At 36.0% G+C, this 22,144-nt stretch overlaps 1 protein-coding gene across 1 annotated transcript in view; it reads right to left on the reverse strand.

Moving 5' to 3' along the window:
* Positions 1-22,144, reverse strand: part of khdrbs2 (KH domain containing, RNA binding, signal transduction associated 2) — a 63,634-nt gene that overhangs the window by 36,508 nt on the left and 4,982 nt on the right. The window contains exon 2 of the mRNA XM_062995371.1: positions 2,490-2,617. Coding sequence (XP_062851441.1) covers positions 2,490-2,617 — 128 coding nt within the window. The remainder of the gene's footprint in view (positions 1-2,489; positions 2,618-22,144) is intronic.

Here is a 22,144-nt window from a genome sequence, read left to right on the forward strand (position 1 = left end):
GTCTGACGTTCTCCTTTTTGGGTTCTGATGTCCTCCTTTATAATGTCTGACATCCTCCTTTTTAGGGTCTGAAGTCCTACTTTTTGGGGGGATCTGATGTCATCCTTTTTTTGGGGGATCTGATGTCATCCTTTTGTGGGGAGGTCTGACGTCCTTTGTTGGGGGGTCTGATGTTCCTTCTTTTTAGTGTCTGAAGTTCCTCCTTTTTGGGGGGGTCTGATGTCCTCCTTTATGGTGTCTGATGTCCTCTTTATGGGGTCTGATGTTTTCCCTTTTGGGGGGTCTGACATCCTTCGTTATGGGGGAAAGAACCACAGGGGACTAAAATAAATAAATAAATAAAAACGCACCCATCCATCGTGTAAAAGCCTGGTACTGTCGTTGCCATGGTGACTATATGTTCATTTTACTATATAGTGAAGCAGTTGGTGCCCCTTTGCTCGGCCTTTGTTTGATATCTCAGATGTTGTCACAGTCGGCATCCGCACCAGCAGGCAGCAGCGCGCCACCCTTACCGATTTCCACACACCAGCACAGGCCGTATTTCATTGGCACAGTCATAACCGCCTAAACGTAGGGACCAAACACAAACCGAAATGTACACGTCCACCACGACGCCTGTTCATTATCACCAAACCTGCCGCTGGTGTAATTACATTCACTCACGTGTCAGCGAGCCGTGGAGCTAATACAACTCTTCCTCTGTAGTCTGGTCAGGTGACCACATACAATCGACACAAGAATCAAACCTGGGTCATTGAAGCTGTGGGACATGCTATTTAGTCTGATGGATAAAAAGCCAGATGGGATTCCTCATAAGTGCTGCAGTTACGCCCTCTGCTGGCTGATCGATGGTGCTGCACAGAGACGGGGGATAATGGAGATCAGTGCATGACTCCCTGTGCACAATACGGATCTCTGCAGGTGAAAAGAAATGGTCGATGTGTTTGTCATACAGTCAAAAGTATGTGGACACCTGAGCTGCCGGACATCCCGATCGAAAACCTGGGTTCTGTCTTTGTGCCTTTAAAAGCCTTTGGATTTGCAGGGTGCCTGTTGGAATTTGTCTTCATACTGTATTAAGAAAGGACTTCACTCAAAGTTAGGTGCATCTCCTTTATGTTCTATGTTTATAAACTGTTTTAGTTTTGTAAAAAAACGGGTGTTTACATATTTTTGGTCATGTAGTTTCCTTTGTGGCTATAAGGTTCGGGTTGTGATTTCTTTTGAGTGATTATGAAATATGTAACACAGTCCAAATGCAAATAAATCAAACGCTTTATCTATTTCACATCACAACTCCATCATGTCTTTGTGATGGTTGTCCTCCGCGCAGATGAATGGCCTCCTGCGGCGCCCCCTGTCTCCTGTCTCTATTTACACGTTTATAAAAGTGAATTATTCGGCCCCTGGATCGTTAGGGCCGATAATAGATCTGGAAAGCTCGGCGGCGGAGTGTAAATAACCGAGCTCCACACATAAAACCACAGAGACGCCGAGCCACGCGGGCGGGGGGGGTGCAGGGGCGAGGAGGGGGTGCAGGGGCGAGGGGTGAAGGGGGACGCCGTCCGACAGCTTCTTCAGTCATGCACAAACAGTAACAGGACACAGAATTGATAGTGTTAGCGGATAAAATGATTTCCTGCCTGTTTAGCTCGCGGCCACAAGTAATTGGCAGCGTGGGTGAGAGAGAGAGAGCTCGGTTATTTCCTAGTGAGTGTAAAAACAACCAGGCGGCAAAAAGAATTATAAATAAATAAATAAAGGAGGATTTTGAAGTAATAACTGGATCACAAACTTTGTAGCAATAACAGGTTTAAAGATTTTGCAATAAAAAGATTTAAAATTAATAATAAAAAAAAAAAATAATAAAAGAATTAAAGATTTAATAATAATAATAAAAATATTAAAAATAAAAAATAATAATAATTAGAGAATTAAAGATTTAATAATAATAATAAAAGGATTAAATGTTTAATAAAAATAATAATAATATTAATATTAACAATAATAATAAGAGCATTAAATATTTAATAATAATAATAATGATGATAATAATAATAATAAAAGGATTAAAGATTTAATAATAATATGAGGATTAAAAACTTAATAATAATAATAAGAAGAAGAATAAAAAGAAGAAGATTAAAGGTTTATTAATAATGATAATGATAATAATAATAATAATAGTAATGATAATCATAATAATAATAATAATAACAATAAAATAATAATAGTAATAATAATAATAACATTAATAATAATAGTAATAATAATAATAATAATAATAAAAGGCAGAGGGAGCGCAGAGCCCCCTGTTTCTCCATAGTAGGTTACAGACTTTATATTTTATTAATTTTTTGTTATTTTTTGTTATTACACATCTCAGTGCAGACCAGGATGAAGCTATAAAAATATGAAATACTATTTTCCATGCATGTGTGACGAAGATCCCAAAATAAAGCGGCTATATCTAAGGCGAAGGTTACCTTGGGGTACTGCTGCACTGGGATCAGGATCCGCTCCGACAGCTTGATGTTTTTGTTGCTGATCACATCCAGATATTTCTTCACCTCTCCGTCTCTCCTCGGCTCGTCGCCGTCGTACTTCTCTATTTCTGCAACAGAATAAACAATCAGCCTGGAGACGCGCCCCCGGTCCGGGTCAAAGAGGCCTGTTCTTTCCTCTGTACTCGCCTTCGAGCTAAACGAGACGTGAGACGTGCTCCACAACACAGTGCAGGAAGAAGAAGAAATAATCCGAAACTCTGAAGTCCGTTTTCTATTACTTACACCGTGAGGACAAAACCGAACCTGGACCCAGGGGTGCGGCGTGTTCCCCACCCTACTCTTACCTCCGCTAAACATTTAATAGCACAAAAACTAATAACACGATCAAAGAGTTTCTAATGATAATATCAAAGTGTTTGTAGTAATAACAAGATCAAAGAGTTTGTAGTAATAACAAGATCAAAGAGTTTGTAATAATAACAAGATCAAAGAGTTTGTAATAATAACAAGATCAAAGAGTTTGTAGTAATAACAAGATCAAAGAGTTTGTAGTAATAACAAGATCAAAGAGTTTGTAATAATAACAAGATCAAAGAGTTTGTAGTAATAACAAGATCAAAGAGTTTGTAGTAATAATAAGATTAAAGTGTTTGTAATAATAACAAGATCAAAGAGTTTCTAATAATAACAAGATCAAAGAGTTTATAGTAATAACAAGATCAAAGAGTTTGTACTAATAATAAGATTAAAGAGTTTGTAATAATAACAAGATCAAAGAGTTTGTAGTAATAATAAGATTAAAGTGTTTGTAATAATAACAAGATCAAAGAGTTTGTAGTAATAATAAGATTAAAGTGTTTGTAATAATAACAAGATCAAAGAGTTTGTAGTAATAATAAGATCAAAGAGTTTCTAATAATAACAAGATCAAAGAGTTTATAGTAATAACAAGATCAAAGAGTTTGTACTAATAATAAGATTAAAGTGTTTGTAATAATAACAAGATCAAAGAGTTTGTAGTAATAATAAGATCAAAGGGTTTCTAATAATAACAAGATCAAAGAGTTTGTAGTAATAACAAGATCAACGTTTGTAGTAATAATAAGATCAAAGAATTTCTAATAATAACAAGATCAAAGAGTTTATAGTAATAACAAGATCAAAGAGTTTGTACTAATAATAGGATTAAAGTGTTTGTAATAATAACAAGATCAAAGAGTTTGTAGTAATAATAAGATTAAAGTGTTTGTAATAATAACAAGATCAAAGAGTTTGTAGTAATAATAAGATTAAAGTGTTTGTAATAATAACAAGATCAAAGAGTTTGTAGTAATAATAAGATCAAAGAGTTTCTAATAATAACAAGATCAAAGAGTTTGTAGTAATAACAAGATCAACGTTTGTAGTAATAATAAGATTAAAGAGTTTGTAGCAATAACAAGATCAAATAGTTTGTAGTAATAACAAGATCAACGTTTGTAGTAATAATAAGATTAAAGTGTTTGTAATAATAAGATCAAAGAGTTTGTAGTAATAACAAGATCAAATAGTTTGTAGTAATAACAAGATCAAAGAGTTTGTAGTAATAACAAGATCAAAGAGTTTGTAGTAATAACAAGATCAAAGAGTTTGTAGTAATAACAAGATCAAAGAGTTTGTAATAATAACAAGATCAAAGAGTTTGTAGTAATAACAAGATCAAAGAGTTTGTAGTAATAATAAGATTAAAGTGTTTGTAATAATAACAAGATCAAAGAGTTTCTAATAATAACAAGATCAAGGAGTTTATAGTAATAACAAGATCAAAGAGTTTGTACTAATAATAAGATTAAAGAGTTTGTAATAATAACAAGATCAAAGAGTTTGTAGTAATGATAAGATTAAAGTGTTTGTAATAATAACAAGATCAAAGAGTTTGTAGTAATAATAAGATTAAAGTGTTTGTAATAATAACAAGATCAAAGAGTTTGTAGTAATAATAAGATCAAAGAGTTTCTAATAATAACAAGATCAAAGAGTTTATAGTAATAACAAGATCAAAGAGTTTGTACTAATAATAAGATTAAAGTGTTTGTAATAATAATAAGATCAAAGAGTTTCTAATAATAACAAGATCAAAGAGTTTGTAGTAATAACAAGATCAACGTTTGTAGTAATAATAAGATTAAAGAGTTTGTAGCAATAACAAGATCAAATAGTTTGTAGTAATAACAAGATCAACGTTTGTAGTAATAATAAGATCAAAGTGTTTGTAATAATAAGATTAAAGAGTTTGTAGTAATAACAAGATCAAATAGTTTGTAGTAATAACAAGATCAAAGAGTTTGTAGTAATAACAAGATCAAAGAGTTTGTAGTAATAACAAGATCAAATAGTTTGTACTAATAATAAGATCAAAGAGTTTGTAGTAATAATAAGATTAAAGAGTTTGTAGTAATAATAAGATCAAAGAGTTTCTAATACTAACAAGATCAAAGAGTTTGTCAAAGAGTTTGTAGTAATAACAAGATCAAAGAGTTTGTAGTAATAACAAGATCAAATAGTTTGTACTAATAATAAGATCAAAGAGTTTGTAGTAATAATAAGATTAAAGAGTTTGTAGTAATAATAAGATCAAAGAGTTTCTAATACTAACAAGATCAAAGAGTTTGTAGTAATAACAAGATCAACGTTTGTAGTAATAATAAGATTAAAGTGTTTGTAATAATAAGATCAAAGAGTCTGTAGTAATAACAAGATCAAATAGTTTGTAGTAATAACAAGATCAACGTTTGTAGTAATAATAAGATTAAAGTGTTTGTAATAATAAGATTAAAGAGTTTGTAGTAATAACAAGATCAAATAGTTTGTAGTAATAACAAGATCAAAGAGTTTGTAGTAATAACAAGATCAACGTTTGTAGTAATAATAAGATTAAAGTGTTTGTAATAATAAGATTAAAGAGTTTGTAGTAATAACAAGATCAAATAGTTTGTAGTAATAACAAGATCAAAGAGTTTGTAGTAATAACAAGATCAAAGAGTTTGTAGTAATAATAAGATTAAAGTGTTTGTAATAATAACAAGATCAAAGAGTTTCTAATAATAACAAGATCAAAGAGTTTATAGTAATAACAAGATCAAAGAGTTTGTACTAATAATAAGATTAAAGAGTTTGTAATAATAACAAGATCAAAGAGTTTGTAGTAATGATAAGATTAAAGTGTTTGTAATAATAACAAGATCAAAGAGTTTGTAGTAATAATAAGATTAAAGTGTTTGTAATAATAACAAGATCAAAGAGTTTGTAGTAATAACAAGATCAACGTTTGTAGTAATAATAAGATTAAAGAGTTTGTAGCAATAACAAGATCAAATAGTTTGTAGTAATAACAAGATCAACGTTTGTAGTAATAATAAGATTAAAGTGTTTGTAATAATAAGATTAAAGAGTTTGTAGTAATAACAAGATCAAATAGTTTGTAGTAATAACAAGATCAAAGAGTTTGTAGTAATAACAAGATCAACGTTTGTAGTAATAATAAGATTAAAGTGTTTGTAATAATAAGATTAAAGAGTTTGTAGTAATAACAAGATCAAATAGTTTGTAGTAATAACAAGATCAAAGAGTTTGTAGTAATAACAAGATCAAAGAGTTTGTAGTAATAATAAGATTAAAGTGTTTGTAATAATAACAAGATCAAAGAGTTTCTAATAATAACAAGATCAAAGAGTTTATAGTAATAACAAGATCAAAGAGTTTGTACTAATAATAAGATTAAAGAGTTTGTAATAATAACAAGATCAAAGAGTTTGTAGTAATGATAAGATTAAAGTGTTTGTAATAATAACAAGATCAAAGAGTTTGTAGTAATAATAAGATTAAAGTGTTTGTAATAATAACAAGATCAAAGAGTTTGTAGTAATAATAAGATCAAAGAGTTTCTAATAATAACAAGATCAAAGAGTTTATAGTAATAACAAGATCAAAGAGTTTGTACTAATAATAAGATTAAAGTGTTTGTAATAATAATAAGATCAAAGAGTTTCTAATAATAACAAGATCAAAGAGTTTGTAGTAATAACAAGATCAACGTTTGTAGTAATAATAAGATTAAAGAGTTTGTAGCAATAACAAGATCAAATAGTTTGTAGTAATAACAAGATCAACGTTTGTAGTAATAATAAGATCAAAGTGTTTGTAATAATAACAAGATCAAAGAGTTTGTAGTAATAACAAGATCAAATAGTTTGTACTAATAATAAGATCAAAGAGTTTGTAGTAATAATAAGATTAAAGAGTTTGTAGTAATAATAAGATCAAAGAGTTTCTAATACTAACAAGATCAAAGAGTTTGTCAAAGAGTTTGTAGTAATAACAAGATCAAAGAGTTTGTAGTAATAACAAGATCAAATAGTTTGTACTAATAATAAGATCAAAGAGTTTGTAGTAATAATAAGATTAAAGAGTTTGTAGTAATAACAAGATCAAAGAGTTTGTAGTAATAACAAGATCAACGTTTGTAGTAATAATAAGATTAAAGTGTTTGTAATAATAAGATCAAAGAGTTTGTAGTAATAACAAGATCAAAGAGTTTGTAGTAATAACAAGATCAAAGAGTTTGTAGTAATAACAAGATCAAATAGTTTGTACTAATAACAAGATCAAAGAGTTTGTAGTAATAACAAGATCAAATAGTTTGTACTAATAATAAGATCAAAGAGTTTGTAGTAATAACAAGACCAACTGACTCCGCCCTAAATGACCTGCTCGCTGGAAGGAAGGATCCGCCCAATAAGGTGTAGCCCTGGGTGTAAAACACCTTTACCTGGCAACCACGCCCCTTCTGTGTTATATATAGGTCACGACCACTGACAATAAACAGTTTTGGGATTCACCTGAAGACCCAAACCTGCTAGAACTGAACTGAGTAACGTCCCCGCCTGTCCAGCTGCATCAGCGTCTGTAAGTGGTCAGCGTTCGGCAGCTTGTCCACACCCCGGTACTGAAGGTTTACGGCGCCGAGCCTCCACCAGGGGTCCCCGGATCAGTCACCGCTAAATTAACGCTCGGTGAAATTACGGATCAAGACGTCGGCCTGGGGAGAGGGGACGGAGCGAGAGTCGGCGACGGAGGCTCGACAGGACAGGATCGTTATTTCTCACCTCTGCACATCTGTGCCAAATCCCATCCATCTACAGTATTCCATAACTTCCATGTGAAGGCGGGGTCACGTGCTGAAAAGATCTGCTGCAGGTTCTGACTCCAAAAACGTTAATATCCAGACTCCCCACGGCTCTGAGGCGGCTCTCAGTCCACACGACGTGATTTCTTTATTAGAGTTTTTATGACTTAGAAGTAAAGTGGTACCTCGGCGCAAACGATCACGAAAAACTGTTATTAAAAATCAATAAATATTTTTGTTTATGCATTTTCTCCCTTTTAGACAGTGGCGGCTCCTGCCAAATCTCTCAGGGGGGGGCAATTGTTGCGATGATGGCCAAGGTGACCCATTCAATGGATAAATTAAAGCTTAAATAATTAACATCTTAAGTCATCTGTCAGTTTGCCCTCACAAATAACTTTGAACATGGAGAGAGACCAGCTTTACCATTAACCATTTTACCATTATCAAAATGTTTTATTTAGATCAGAAACATATTTTAGACAAAACAACATAAACAACATCATGTAACATTTTTTCTCAATAGTGCAAACAACATTTTTACATAATCCATCTTCACACTGACATGCAGCCCCGGTTCTGGACTGCGTTGTTTAGGGGGCAGTGAGAGAAGTGCTGGACATGCTTGTGTTACTTTACTTTCACCCTACACACGGCGTTACTAAGACTAAAAGTGAACACTACTTAAAATAATAACCAAACGCTTTGTAATGCCCACGGTAGCAGCAGTTTCCTTCTGTTTCATACATAACACCCTGTCTCAGTCTAATCTGCAGCATTTCTTTCCCACTGATAAAAATACGAAACATCACCTTTAGTTTCCAAATAAGGAACGATTACGTGTGACGCAGGCTCCGGAAGTCATTCAAAATGCATTACAGCGCCTGCAGTACGAAAAAAAGAGCTTTAACATGAGAGTCTATGAGAGTGATCTGGGGCGATTTTCAGTTAGACTGCAGTTGCCCCAAAAGGGGCGGTACTGTACGGAACACAGCTCGACGCTGATTGGACTACGATATGCTGAAGCAAGACAGACTCCAGAACAGTCACAGCTAGTTTAACACTGGTTGAATGTGATAGAAAAATTTCTTCCCTTTCGCCCTTTGGTGGTGCGTCGCCCGATCGCCCTAATGGACGAGCCGGCCCTGCTTTTAGAGCGTCCAATTGCCCGATTGCATCACGCTTCCTCTCCACCAATGCCGATCCCCGCTCTGATTGAGGAGAACGAAGCTAACCCCCGCCCCCTCTGACACGTGGGCAGCAGCCGTATGCATCTTATCACCTACACTTTGACGAGTGCGGTGCAGCTCAGCGTTGTGTACGGAGAGACACACCCTGACCGCACTGTTTTCTCATCTCTGTGCAGGCACCATCAATCAGCCAGCAGAGGTCGTAATTGCATTAGTTATGAGAGAGAGACCCCATCCGGCTTAGTCGCGCCCATCTCTGAACAACAGGCCAATCGTTGTGCATGTGGCCACTCAGCCCTGAGCCGAGACTCGATACGATGCATTCGAGATCCAGCTCTGGTGTTCTAGCGTGTGTTTTAACCGCTGCACCACCTGAGCCGCCGCCGGGGGGGCTTTTAGTATCAGTGCGCTCTTAGTGCAGGTCACAAGCCAGGATAGAGAACCGGAACACAGACTGATCAATCAGAGCCCAGACATACAAATGCTGTCTTTGGTACTACTGAATGGGGCACAAATTCCCACACACAGACACACCTTACACATTAAAGTCTTGTGAGAAGCTTCTCAGGAGAGTGGCTGTTGTTCTAGCTGAAAAGATCACACAGAGGTTGCTCATGGTCAGACGTCCAAATACTTTTGGCCATCAAGGGGTCTGTGTGTAAACCTAGTGACCCGCCCTGCTCACCCACTACCTACCTGATCAGCTCCTCAGTAGAGAGGATTCTAATCAGACCTGGAGTCATAATCAGATTATTTAGATGCTCTACTTAGATGTCACCGCGGTTTTAGCTTACTAAGCTAACACAGTTAGCGCTAGCACGCCGGCTAACGTCTCCCTCCGTGTACCAAAAACGCTTAAACTGTCCCTGATGCCCCAATTTACAAATAAATCCACACTCGTATAATTACACCTTTATACAGATTACACATCGAGAATTTATTTACACGTGAAAGGAACTCTGTTGGTTGCTCCGAATTATATTCGTTTGCCATGTTTGTAGTATTTTGTGAGAATTTTTTTGTGCCGCACTGAATGCTGGGATTGATCTTCAGCGCTGAGGAGGCGTCGGACGCTCCCTCGTTATTCAGTGAGATCATCACTCAGAATTAAGGCGCCTCAGTAGGAGCATTTTAATGGAGATAAGGATTTAGACATGCAACTGACTCCGCCCTAACTTACCTGCTTGCTGGAAGGAAGGATCCAGCCAATAAGGTGCAGCCCTGGGTGTGAAACATCTTTACCTGGCAACCACGCCCCTTGTGCCTTATCTATAGGTCCTGACCCCTGAACTACATGGTACAAACATTCAGTCACAGTTGTGGGATTCACCTCAAACCCCAAACCTGTGAGAACTACTGAGTAACGCCCCCGCCTGTCCGGCTGCATCACCCCGCGCCTGTACCGAGCGTGAATCCCAGCAGCAGCAGTATGAAACCCCGGCGGCCTGGTGAAGAGCTGTTATTAGTACTCACGCTGACAGTTTGGACCGAGTGTGACTGGATGAGCTGCTGGATGTGACAACTTCTCTTTTATTCTGTCACACACGGTGAGTACGAGCGGCGGATTGAGACGTACACCGCCCCCCCCCCCCCCCCCCCCCCTCCGCCCCCCCTGATAAAAAACACAAAGGCAGTGAAACTGAGCTGAAAATCTGAGACGCTCTGTGGGATCCGATCTAACAATGAGACGAGACGCCTGCTCGATTTACGAGAGATTAAACGCCACAGGATCAGAGTCACTACAGCCAATCTCAGCAGCACAGCACACAAAGTGAAGCATAATTAATATCAAGATTTAATATTTACTAACGATTAGAGCTGAAAATGAGAGAAACACAGACCTGTTTAATATTAACATAATCATAACTAATATTATTATTATTATTACTATTATTATTATTGTTATTATTATAATTAATATTATTAGTTATTATTATTACTATCATTAATATTATTAGTTATTATTATTATTATGAATATTATTATTATTATTATGAATATTATTATCATCATTATTATTAATTATTATTATTGTTATTATTATCATTAATATTATTAATTATTATTATTATTATGAATATTATTATTATTATTGTTATTATCATTATTATTATTATTATCATTATTAATATTATTATTATTAATTATTATTATTATTGTTATTATTATTATTAATATTATTATCATTACTATTATTATTGTTATTATTATTATTGCTATCATTATTATTATTATTGTTATTATTATTATTATTGTTTTAGCATTATTATTAAAATTATTATTATTATTACTATTATTGTTATTATTATTATTATTATTATTATTATTAATAATAATAATATTATTATTATTGTTATTATTATTACTATTATTATTATTGTTATTATTATTGTTATTATTATTATTATTATTAGCTCTGCTATCAGCCAGCAGGGCGCCTTCACAGACTCACAAATCGGAGGAGGGACATTTACAAAAACCGGGATCCTCATCGCTGGTGTAAGTGCGCCCTCTGTTGTCCGGTCGAGGTGTCTGCACAATACTGCGCTCTCTGTAAGACTCCGCCCCGACTAGGTGTGAAGCTACATAAAGCTTGCTTGACTGTCACCAGTGTCGCACAGTAATTATGCTTAAGCTTAGACATTTTATACACAAGGGTCCTGCTCAGGAGTCCAACAGGGGGCAACCTGGCAGCACTGGGTCTTGAACCTGTGACCTCCCGTTCTCTTGTCCAGTACCTCAGTCCTCAGTGGTGATAATAATATTTCTGGCAACTGAGATGCGGAATGTAAACAATCACTGCATTCCTTGGCACTTTTCCTCCCGTCACTCTGGTTCCAGTTTTTCTTTCTCATGGTTTTTGGGCTCGAGGTGAATTCATGAATCAAACCTCCAGGACCTCGAGGGTCATGAAACACGCTTAGACTCCAAAATCAGAACAGAAGAGGTTTTAAACCCGGTGGGTAAAACCCTGGTGTTCTGCTAACATTAACCAGAGACGCCAGCGAGTCCAAAAATGATACGTTTTACTTCTAAATAATGTTAATTCAGTCTGTAACACAGATATTCTAACACAGTACCCTGGTAATGTGTTCTTATCCTCTTCTAAAAGAAAAACAAGAAGCAAAAGAAAAAGAACAAGAAGAAAAGGAAGAAGTAGAAGAAGAAAAAGAACAAGAAGCTAAAGAACAAGAAGAAAAGGAAGAAGAAAAAAGAAAGAAGAAAAGAAGAAGTAGAAACACAACAAGAAGAAAAAGAGAAAGAGCAAAAAAAAAGAAGAAAAACAAGAAAGAAGAAAAATAAGAAGTAGAAACACAAGAACAAAAAAGTAGAAATAGAAGAAGAAAAAGAACAAGAAGAAAAAGAAAAAGAAGAGAAAAAAAGAAGAAAAACTAAAACAAAAGAACAAGAAAAAGAAGAAAAAAGAAAAATAAGAAAGAAGAAAAAGAAAAAGAAAAGGGAAAAACATAAAGAACAAGAAGGAAAGGAAGAAGAAGAAAAAACAAGAACAAGAAAAGTAGTAGTGGAGAAAGAAGAATAACAACAAGAAGTAAAAGAACAAGAAAAAGATGAAGAACAAGAGAGAGAAGAAAAAGAACAAGTAGAAACACGAACAAAAAAGAACATAAAGGAAAAAACAAAGAAGAATCGAATGAAAAGAAGAAATATGAAGAACAAAAAAAGGAGAAGAAGAAAAAAGAAAAAGAACAAGAAAAACAAGAACAAGAAGGAAAAGAAGAAGAAAAGAGAGAAAAATTAAGAAAAAGAACAAATAAAAACAAGAAAAGGGAGAACAAGAGAAAGAAGAAAAAGAATAAGTAGAAACACAAGAACAAAAAAGAACACAAAGGAAAAGACTAAGAAGAATCGAATGAAAAGAAGAAATATGAAGAACAAAAAAAGAAGAAAAAGAAGGAAAGGAAAAAAGAAAAAGAACAAGAACAAGAAGTACAAAATTTAGAAGTAAAAAAATAAAGAAAAACAAACAAAAGAACAAGAAGGAAAAGAAGAGAAAGAAGTAAAAGAAAAAAGAAGAAAAAGAATAAGAATAAGTAGAAACAAAAGAACAAAAAAAGAACAAGAAGAAAAAGAGGAATCAGATGAAAAGAACAAGAAATATGAAGAACAAGAAAAAGAAAAAGAGAAAACAAAAAGAACAAGAACAAGAAGAAACATATAAGGAAGAAGACAAAAAGAAGAAAAAGAAATACAAAGAACAAAACAATAGTTCTGATATATAAAAATAGTTTATTTGCAGTTCCCATAAAAGTAAGAACAGTCCTGACGTATCGAGCTGGTTGTTTCAGGCTCAGGATGTTTTGTTTGCTGTTGTAGAGGCCCCGGGGTCTCAGGGGCCCCAGACAGAACATTAGAGTTCTAGCAGAAAATAAAGACTTCTTGAAGGGCGGGTACATTAAGAGAAGAGCTGTTCAGACATCAGTGTGAGTCCGGCTGCTCCTGGGTTTCACCGGCACTAATGAGTCCGGGAGGAGCGGCACTGATTTACTCCTGGGGGGGTCGGGAGGGGGGACGAATTCACTCAGAGTCGCTGTTCGACCTCCAGGAAATAAAGGACGCCCCCCCCACACACTCCTCAGTTCTCTCTAATCTCGTCGCACTGTCTCTCTCTCTCCAATTAGAAGAAATCTCGGATCTCACAGGAGCACAACTCCCGGAGTTTGTTCCGAAAACGGGCGGAGACGCAGCGGAGCTTTGAGGACGGCTGGTGGACGGACGCCAGCAGCTCGGGGGATTCGGGGGAATTTCAGTCGGCCGTAACCAATCACGGCTCACAGCGATGCTAATTAAGTCAGGAGATGCACATTCAGCACTCGTGTCTTACTGTAACGAGGAAAAATAACTCGGTGCATCCATTAATTCAAATCCACAAGATTTAAAGTGTGTCTGGGTATGGGAATTTGTGCCCGTTCAGGGGTACAGAAGAGCACTAAAGTCAGTCATGAAAACTTCAGTTAACGTTCCGGTTCATTCTGAGGGCTAAAGTCAGGGCTCTGAGTTTCTCTAAACTGAACTTTTCATCATGCTAGAACAGGAAAGGGCCTTCCCTAAACTGTTGCTGCAAAGTCAGAAGCCTCACTTTATTACACCTGTTAGCAACTTCTGGCTAAAATGCTTGAATTCACGTGAATATTTACGTCCAAAGCGAAGAAAACAGCTGCTGTGAAACATGAAGGAGGCTCCATGATGTTTTGGGGTTGATTTATGATTCAGATTCTGAATTCAGAATGTGTGATGTGTTTCACTCTCCTCAATCTTTATTTGACTTCCAACATTTCACTGATCAGCTTTATTGTAGTTTGTAAATAGAAGCAGGTTTAGAATGCTGTAACAGACTCCAAAAGAGTTGGGACGGGGGCAGAATAGGAGTGAAAAGTTGATGGAATGTTGAAGTTCCAGTGTTTGAAAGGTTCCACAGTGAGCAGCTGATTGATCCTGATCCAGGTGGAACCTTTTATACCCGATCATGATTCCGTCTGTACAAGCAATGATGGGGCGTGGCTCACCACCGGGTTCCAAAGTTCAGGAGAGAATCAATCAGGTTAAAAAGAACATCTCTCAGTGTGAGACTGCAAATAATTTAGTCTTTCACCGTCTACTGTATTGTTGAAAGATTCAGGAAATCCGGGAGGAGCTCAGGCTCTGGTGCCGCATGAGAAACCATCATGCTATTTTGATAAATATAAATAAAGTCACATGGGCTCAAGAGTGCTTCAGAAAACTGTTGTTGTGGAACACAGTCCTCCAACCTGAACCTTTATTACACACAGAGAAACACAGCAAAGTTCTCTGGGCCTGAGCTCATCTCAGATGGACCGATGGACAGTGGACACGTGTGCTGTGGTCAGATGAGTCCACGGTTCCCGGACCATCCAGACTGTTATCAGTAAAAGCTGCAAAACCCAACATCTGTCCTGGTACGGGGGGCATCAGTGCCCAAAGAGACACATGCTGCCATTAAGATGACGTCTTGCCACGCCTGATTCTGTATGTAATCGTACACACAGAGTGCGTGTGCTTGAGCGGCCTGCCTGCAGTCCACATCTGTCTCCATCATGAAGAGCAAGATCAGAGAGAAATTCCACTCGCAAACCTACAACCATCAGTGTCCTCAGTTCCTCACGCATTAAAAAGTGGAATTAATAGGAAGGCTGATGGAACACAGGAGGGAACACAGGGGGGAACACAGGGGGGAACACAGGGGGGAACACACCCCCATCTCTTCCCAAAACTTTTTTGGAGTGTTTTTATACAGGGATCAGATTCTAAACGTGTTTCTATTTGATCAGTCAGTGAGAATCAGGAACCTGGGACGGATGTCTCCTCCGTGGAACAGTGGGAACACCGCAAGAGCTCAGGTGTCTGAACATTAGCTCACCAGGAGGGCTCTGAAGCTGAGGGGGGCATGAAATGAATCCTGCCAAACAGGGGAACTCAGGTAACGATGGAAGAGTAACTTTGCAGAAGCTGCCAAAAAAGATTCAGCGTAGACTCGCACCCTAGGCCTGTACACACTGAATTTAACCCAAATTCCTTTAATGATATTATGCACGGTAGACGGAGAAATACACAAATCCCTTCTAATCATCTTCTCACACGTTTGGTGACCAACTGGAGGTCCTCCGTCCATCTTTTTACATCATGAAGTCGACCAGACAGAACTTGAGATATCTCAGGCTCATCCTGTCTGCAATCACATCAAAGTCAAAAAAATATACCGTCCCAATATAAATGAGGGATTTGTGGGGGTATAACCTGCAGTCCTGATGTTGGTGTTGCTGGAGAAGTACATGAGATCTAACTCAGCATAACGGACACTTACGTGCGATAATAAATCATGTTTATTTATCACAATCTACTTGGTTGTTACGAGCGCGGTCGACCCCGAGCGTCCGCCGGCACATTTATCCTCGTCTGTAAGCGTACTCACGGATCAGATCGAGTTCTCCTGACGAGTGGCTACCAGAATGTTCCGGAACACGCTTCACTTTAAAAATACATCAAAATCAATACGCTGTTACAGGAGAGAGCCTCGGGCCGACGCTCATCTCCGTATCAGAGAACCTTTATTTTCTTTATCAGACAGAATCAGACGGGTGCCGACAACAGCTCAGATTTAATCCGGACGGACGCCAGAAGATCGAAATCCCTTCAGCTGGACCGCTGAACGTCTGGGTAAATAAGGCGTGTCTAAATTCTTAGATTCCTTAAAATGCTCCTACTGAGGTTCTTAATTCTGAGTGATGATCTGACTGAATAACGAGGGAGCGCCGACGCCTCCTCAGCACTGAAGCCAATCCCAGCATTCAGTGCGGCACGACTTTACTCACAAAAAACTACAAACATGTGGGCGAATATGATGCGGAGCAACCAACAGAGTTCCTTACTAATGTAAATAAAATCTCATTGGTTGAAAACAGGAGATGATGTTACTGCTGCAGAGGGAGTTTTTGCATTTCACACCACAATGCATCACAGCAGCTACAGATGGATGGATGCTGATCAGCTCCTCAGTAGAGAGGATTCTAATCAGACCTGGAGTCATAATCAGATTATTTAGACGCTCTACTATTACATCACCACAGTTTTAGCTTACTAAGCTAACACAGTTAGCGTTAGCACGTTAGCTAACGTCTCCCTCCGTGTACCGAAAACGCTTAAACTGTCCCTGACGCCCCAATTTACAAATAAACCCACACTTGTATAATTACACCTTTATACAGATTAAACATCAATGAGGATTTATTACCATGTAAAAGAACTTCGTTGGTTGCTCCGCATTGATTCGTCGCCATGTTTGTAGTATTTTGTGCCGCACTGAATGCTGGGATTGATCTTCAGCACTGAGGAGGCGTCGGACGCTCCCTCGTTATTCAGTCAGATCATCACTCAGAATTAAGAACCTCAGTAGGAGCATTTTAAGGGAGCTATCTTTAAAGAATTTAGACACGCCCTCTTCTCGGGAGTGTAGGATGATGGGAAATGCATCTGTGTAGACAGAGAGCTAGGGTTTCACAGCAAATACACAGTCCCAAAACCTGGATAAATATGAAGGTTTGGTGCTGTACAGACCGCTTCTTTTCACCTGGTTTATAGTTAAGCACTGATCTCCATTATCCCCCGTCTCTGTGCAGCGCCACAATCAGCCAGCAGAGGGCGTAACTGCAGCACTTATCTCACAAGTGTCCACAATTTCTAAACACACTCAGTATTATTATTACTCTGAGTGCTGTGAGTGGCTGTAGATCAGCTCTGTAATATAAACATAAAAACGACGGCGTGTGGAGCAGAGTCGAGGATGAGGAACAATAATCCGACAGCTTTTTGTTTTCAGCCGCTTTGTTCTTTAGAAAGTGGAAATAAATCATGTTCCTGGATTACAGAGTGATGAGAGCTGCTTCTCTATTAGTCACCCAGCTTATAAAGCTACACGGCTGATGAAACGCCGGCGGCGGTGTAAGCCGCTTCGCTCTCAGTAATAATGCAGTCGCTGTAGGACGTATAAAGCAGGACGACTTTTCCCTCGCTGTTCATTTGTGCTATTTTAATCCTCCGCCTCTTTTACAGTCCTCCAGTCCTCCTCATCCATATATCACATCTAAAAACATAGACGTTTGTATTTAAGAATCTATTCTCATGACATGACAGCGTGTATTAGTGATGAATTTACACAAGATGTTTAGTCCCTGAAACAAAATATCTCATTTAAGCTCGCAAAACTGGAACTGGAATCCAGAAAAATACTGCAGGGTGGTGCTACCAGCAAACCAGGCGCCTATCCTGACAGTGCTGGCTGATCTGAGAGTGGAAATACAGTAAAGATTCCTCATAAGTGCTGCAGTTACGCCCTCTGCTGGCTGATCGATGGTGCTGCACAGAGACGGGGGAAAATGCAGATTAGTGTGTGACTCTCTGTGTGTGATACGGATCTCCGTATGAACCCTGGTGCAGGTGAAAAGAAGTGGTTGGTGCTGCACACGTGTCGGAGGGGGCGTGTGTTAGTCAGAAGTGGAGGTCTGCAGCAGTAGATCAGGGAATTGGATATGACTACATTGGAGGAACTCCAGCAGCCTGTACCTTAGAGTAACACCATCGCCATCTCAGATAAACGTTTACTGTTCTTTAAATTATGGACGCAAGATTAAAGAGCTGTTAATGAGCGACGCTAACATAGCTGGATTTTCCACAGACACACTTAAGCCATAACAAATCCACCCTCCGACCTACAGACCAGATCAATCCTGGGACTCTTTAAAGAATCAATGCAGAGCAGTTAATCTACAGCCACCCACGTCCTCATCCTGGGATTCAAAACAACCACAGGAGCAAAGAGTAGAACTTCAAAACCTAAATCAATTCAGTCTAACAAGATAACACGTCCATGTACAGACCTCAATTATATTAATAATAAATATAATAATAATAATAAATATAATAATAAATATAATAATAATAATAATAATAAATGTAATAATAATAATGATAAATGTAATAATAATTATAATAATAATAAATGTAATAATAACAATAATAAATATAATACTAATAATAATAATAACAATAATAAATATAATAATAGTAATAATAATAATAAATGTAATAATAATAATACATATATTAATAAATGTAATAATAATAATAATAATAATAACAAAATAATAATAATAATAAATGTAATAATAATAATAATAATAATAAAATAATAATAAATGTAATAATAATAATAATAATAAAATGATAATAATAATAAATGTAATAATAATAATAATAAATATATTAATACATGTAATATTAATAATAATAAAATACTAATAATAATACATGTAATAATAATAATAAATATATGAATAGATGTATTAATAATAATAATAATAATAATAATAATAAATGTAATAATAATAATAATAATAATACATATAATCATAATAATTTTAATAAATGTAATTATAATAATACACATGATGATAATAATAATAAATGTAATAACAATAATAATAATAATAATAATAATAACAAGAAGAAGAACATTGCATTGACACCAAGTCCAGGGTGTTCCTGCCCTCCAGGTGAAACTGAACCCACTGTGACCTTGACCAAGATGAAGTGGTTGATAAAAATAAAATGACATACAATCAGTGATGTATAAAGTACCTGAAGGCCATACTTGAGTAAAAGTACAAGTATCTTACTTTGATAAAAGTAAAAGTCACCTTTTAGAATATTACTTAAGTAAAAGTCTAAAAGTATCTGATGTTTAATGTACTTAAGTATCAAAAGTTATTTGATATTAAATGTACTTAAGTATTAAAAGTAGAAGTAAAAGTAAATGCTGTTAGTATAAATGGAAGCGATCATTTTAAATATAAAGATTGTTCTTTTAAGCCTGTAAACCACCTTAACAATTAACCTGTTTTCTTCCTTTCATCTGAACATGATTTGTGCCAGTTCATGATTATAATCAACTGTTCACATCACCTGTTTGAAATCACATCATTATTTAGTTGTTTTTTTAACTTATTACTAGCCCTAAATGTTCCTGTTCCAACGTTTTTAGAATGTGAGTCGATGTAAATGTAAGAAACACTGCATCTATTTTATTAGCATTTTCTATAATGTCCCATTTTTTTATTTGGGTAGTATATTTCAATAACAAAAAAATAATTTGGGCATAATTAATTTAAAGCAAAACTCAGGAGAGTTTAACAAAACGTGCGGCACTTTTATCTCTTTAATGATCTGTTTAACCATAAATTTAAATCAAAATATTTGGGTAAAATAAGCTGTATTTAAATAATATTCTTCGAGGACATATCTACTCACTGAATGGCATGTGTTAATCTAAAAAATATTGGTATTCTTACTTTAAGAAAACACCATTTCTAACTTGAAGCCAACAGCTGAAAAATCATGAATAATAAGTTGTATAAGTTGAGTTCTTGCTGAGATGATTAAAGGGTTAAAGATGTGCTGCATGTTCCTCAGCACCATGAATCTCTCCTCTGGTCTAATACAGAAGTTATCTGAGGAAATATTTGTTCCTAGGTGAGTTTTTAAAAATAATGGACGTGTCTTCATGAGTTTTGCAGTCAATGAATTCCAAACAAATTTAGTGAAACGTTTTATTTGTGGTTCGAATGTAATCGGTAAAACGAGCGCAGATTCACCAAACCAGCGTGCAGTCCGTCACACATCTCACATCATTTACCTTCATTCTGTAGTAACGAGTAACCAATTTACATACAGCGAATGTAACAGAGTAAAAGTACACCATTTCTTTAGAAAATGTAGTGGAGTAAAAGTGAAAGTTGCCGAAAATTTTACAAGTACAAATACTTGTACAAACTACTTAAGTACTGTAACGAAGTATTATTACTACATTACTATACACCACTGCATACAATGAGACTCCTGTCCGACCAAACGCTCACCTTTAACTGCCTTTAAGTTCTAGCTGGAATTTTTAGTTTATATGAAAAATGTAAAAGGCAACAGGACATGATGATGGTTTACAGCACGACCCTAACCATCTGTTTATACCACAATATAACACACAGACACATTTCTATTATTAAACTTTATATATCAAATATAAAACCCCGAGTTTATCTTCAGAAACGAAGGGATTAAACTCCTGATCCTGCAGTGAGATTTGTGGTACGACGCTGTATAAATGTGATGGAGTGGGTCGAGGTGTCGGTAACGGTACACAACCACCTGACTGGAGAACATGCTCAGGTAAATAAAAGTAGACGGATCAGGTTTCAACAATACAACCGCGTCTGAGCGTTAGCAACAACCGGGACCGCCGTTGTTTAACGTCCAGGACCTGTGTTCCATCCTGAACCACGTCCAGCTGGGTTCTGTATTAATCAGCATGAATCTGTCTACAGTTCCACCTCATTGAGGATGATCAGACCAGTTCTGGTACTGGTTAAGGTACCAGACTTTTAATTAGTGGGATATCGAATCTCAGCTCTGCTAGCAGTCAGAAGGGCGCCCCCTAGTGGGCACAATCGACAGTGCAGCATGTGCTACACCAAATAACTGGAGAAAATGCAGAAATAAAATAGTAAAAACAGCCAATAATCACTGAATATTTAGCACTTGGTATCCTGAGCTTTTCTTCACACGGACTCGTTTTTTATTCACGTTCCGAAAATAAACCAGCGGAGCTTCAGCTTTGGGAATTTTCCAAAATCCTCACATACCTTACAAAATCAGATCTCATAGGAACTGAAGCAGCATGAAAAATTCCACCCAGTTATAAAACAAACCAGCTCGTCTATTCTGAACACGACGTTTTAATAATGTCCCGATCTGGCTGCAGATTTATCGTTATGGTGCATCGTACAGTTTCTAAGAGGTTTTTGATTCAAAATAATAATAATAATAATAATAATAATAAAAACAATAAATAATAATAATAATAATAATAAAAACAATAAATGATAATTATAATAAAAACAATAAATAACAAAAATAAAAACAATAAATAACAAAAATAAAAACAATAAATAATAAAAACAATAAATAATAATAATAAAAACGATAAATAATAAAACAATAAATAATAATAATAATAATAATAAAAACCATTAATAATAATAATAAAAACAATAAATAATAAAACAATAAATAATAATAATTATAATAATAAAAAACAATAAATAATAATAATAATAAAAACAATAAATGATATTTATAATAAAAACAATAAATAATAAAAACAATAAATAATAATAATAATAATAATAATAGTAATAACAATAATAATATTAATAATAATAATAATGGGATACAGCAGGTTTTTTCACTAACACACCAGCGCCGAGATTCTGAACTCCTTCATTAAATCAGCTAGTTTTGTCTGTACGTTTGGCTGGATGTTCGGAGGATCAGAACCCCCTAATCCTCCCTGTATTTCAAACCAAGTGTGTGTGATGGACTGGTGACCTGTCCGGGGTGTTTCCTGCCTTTCTGGGACCCCTGATTGGGGTTCTGATCTCATTCTTATGATTCCAGTGAGGATGATTAAAGGTTTTGTGTTCTTGCTCAGGTTAAATCTGATAAATCATGATGAAGGTGAATATTTGGGTATTTTCTGATTGTGGTTGATGTTGTGGGTTTATTTCTGCAGGATTTTGATCGACATCCTCAAGCTTTGCTTTGGGAGTTTTTTTATTTTTGTCTGTCCTGGGTGAAAATGTACATTTTATATTCACAGACCTGTCCTGGTTTATTCTGGTGTCCATTATTCATGT

This window comes from Trichomycterus rosablanca, chromosome 5, assembly GCF_030014385.1.
Source record: "Trichomycterus rosablanca isolate fTriRos1 chromosome 5, fTriRos1.hap1, whole genome shotgun sequence".
Classification (NCBI taxonomy): Eukaryota; Metazoa; Chordata; class Actinopteri; order Siluriformes; family Trichomycteridae; genus Trichomycterus; species Trichomycterus rosablanca.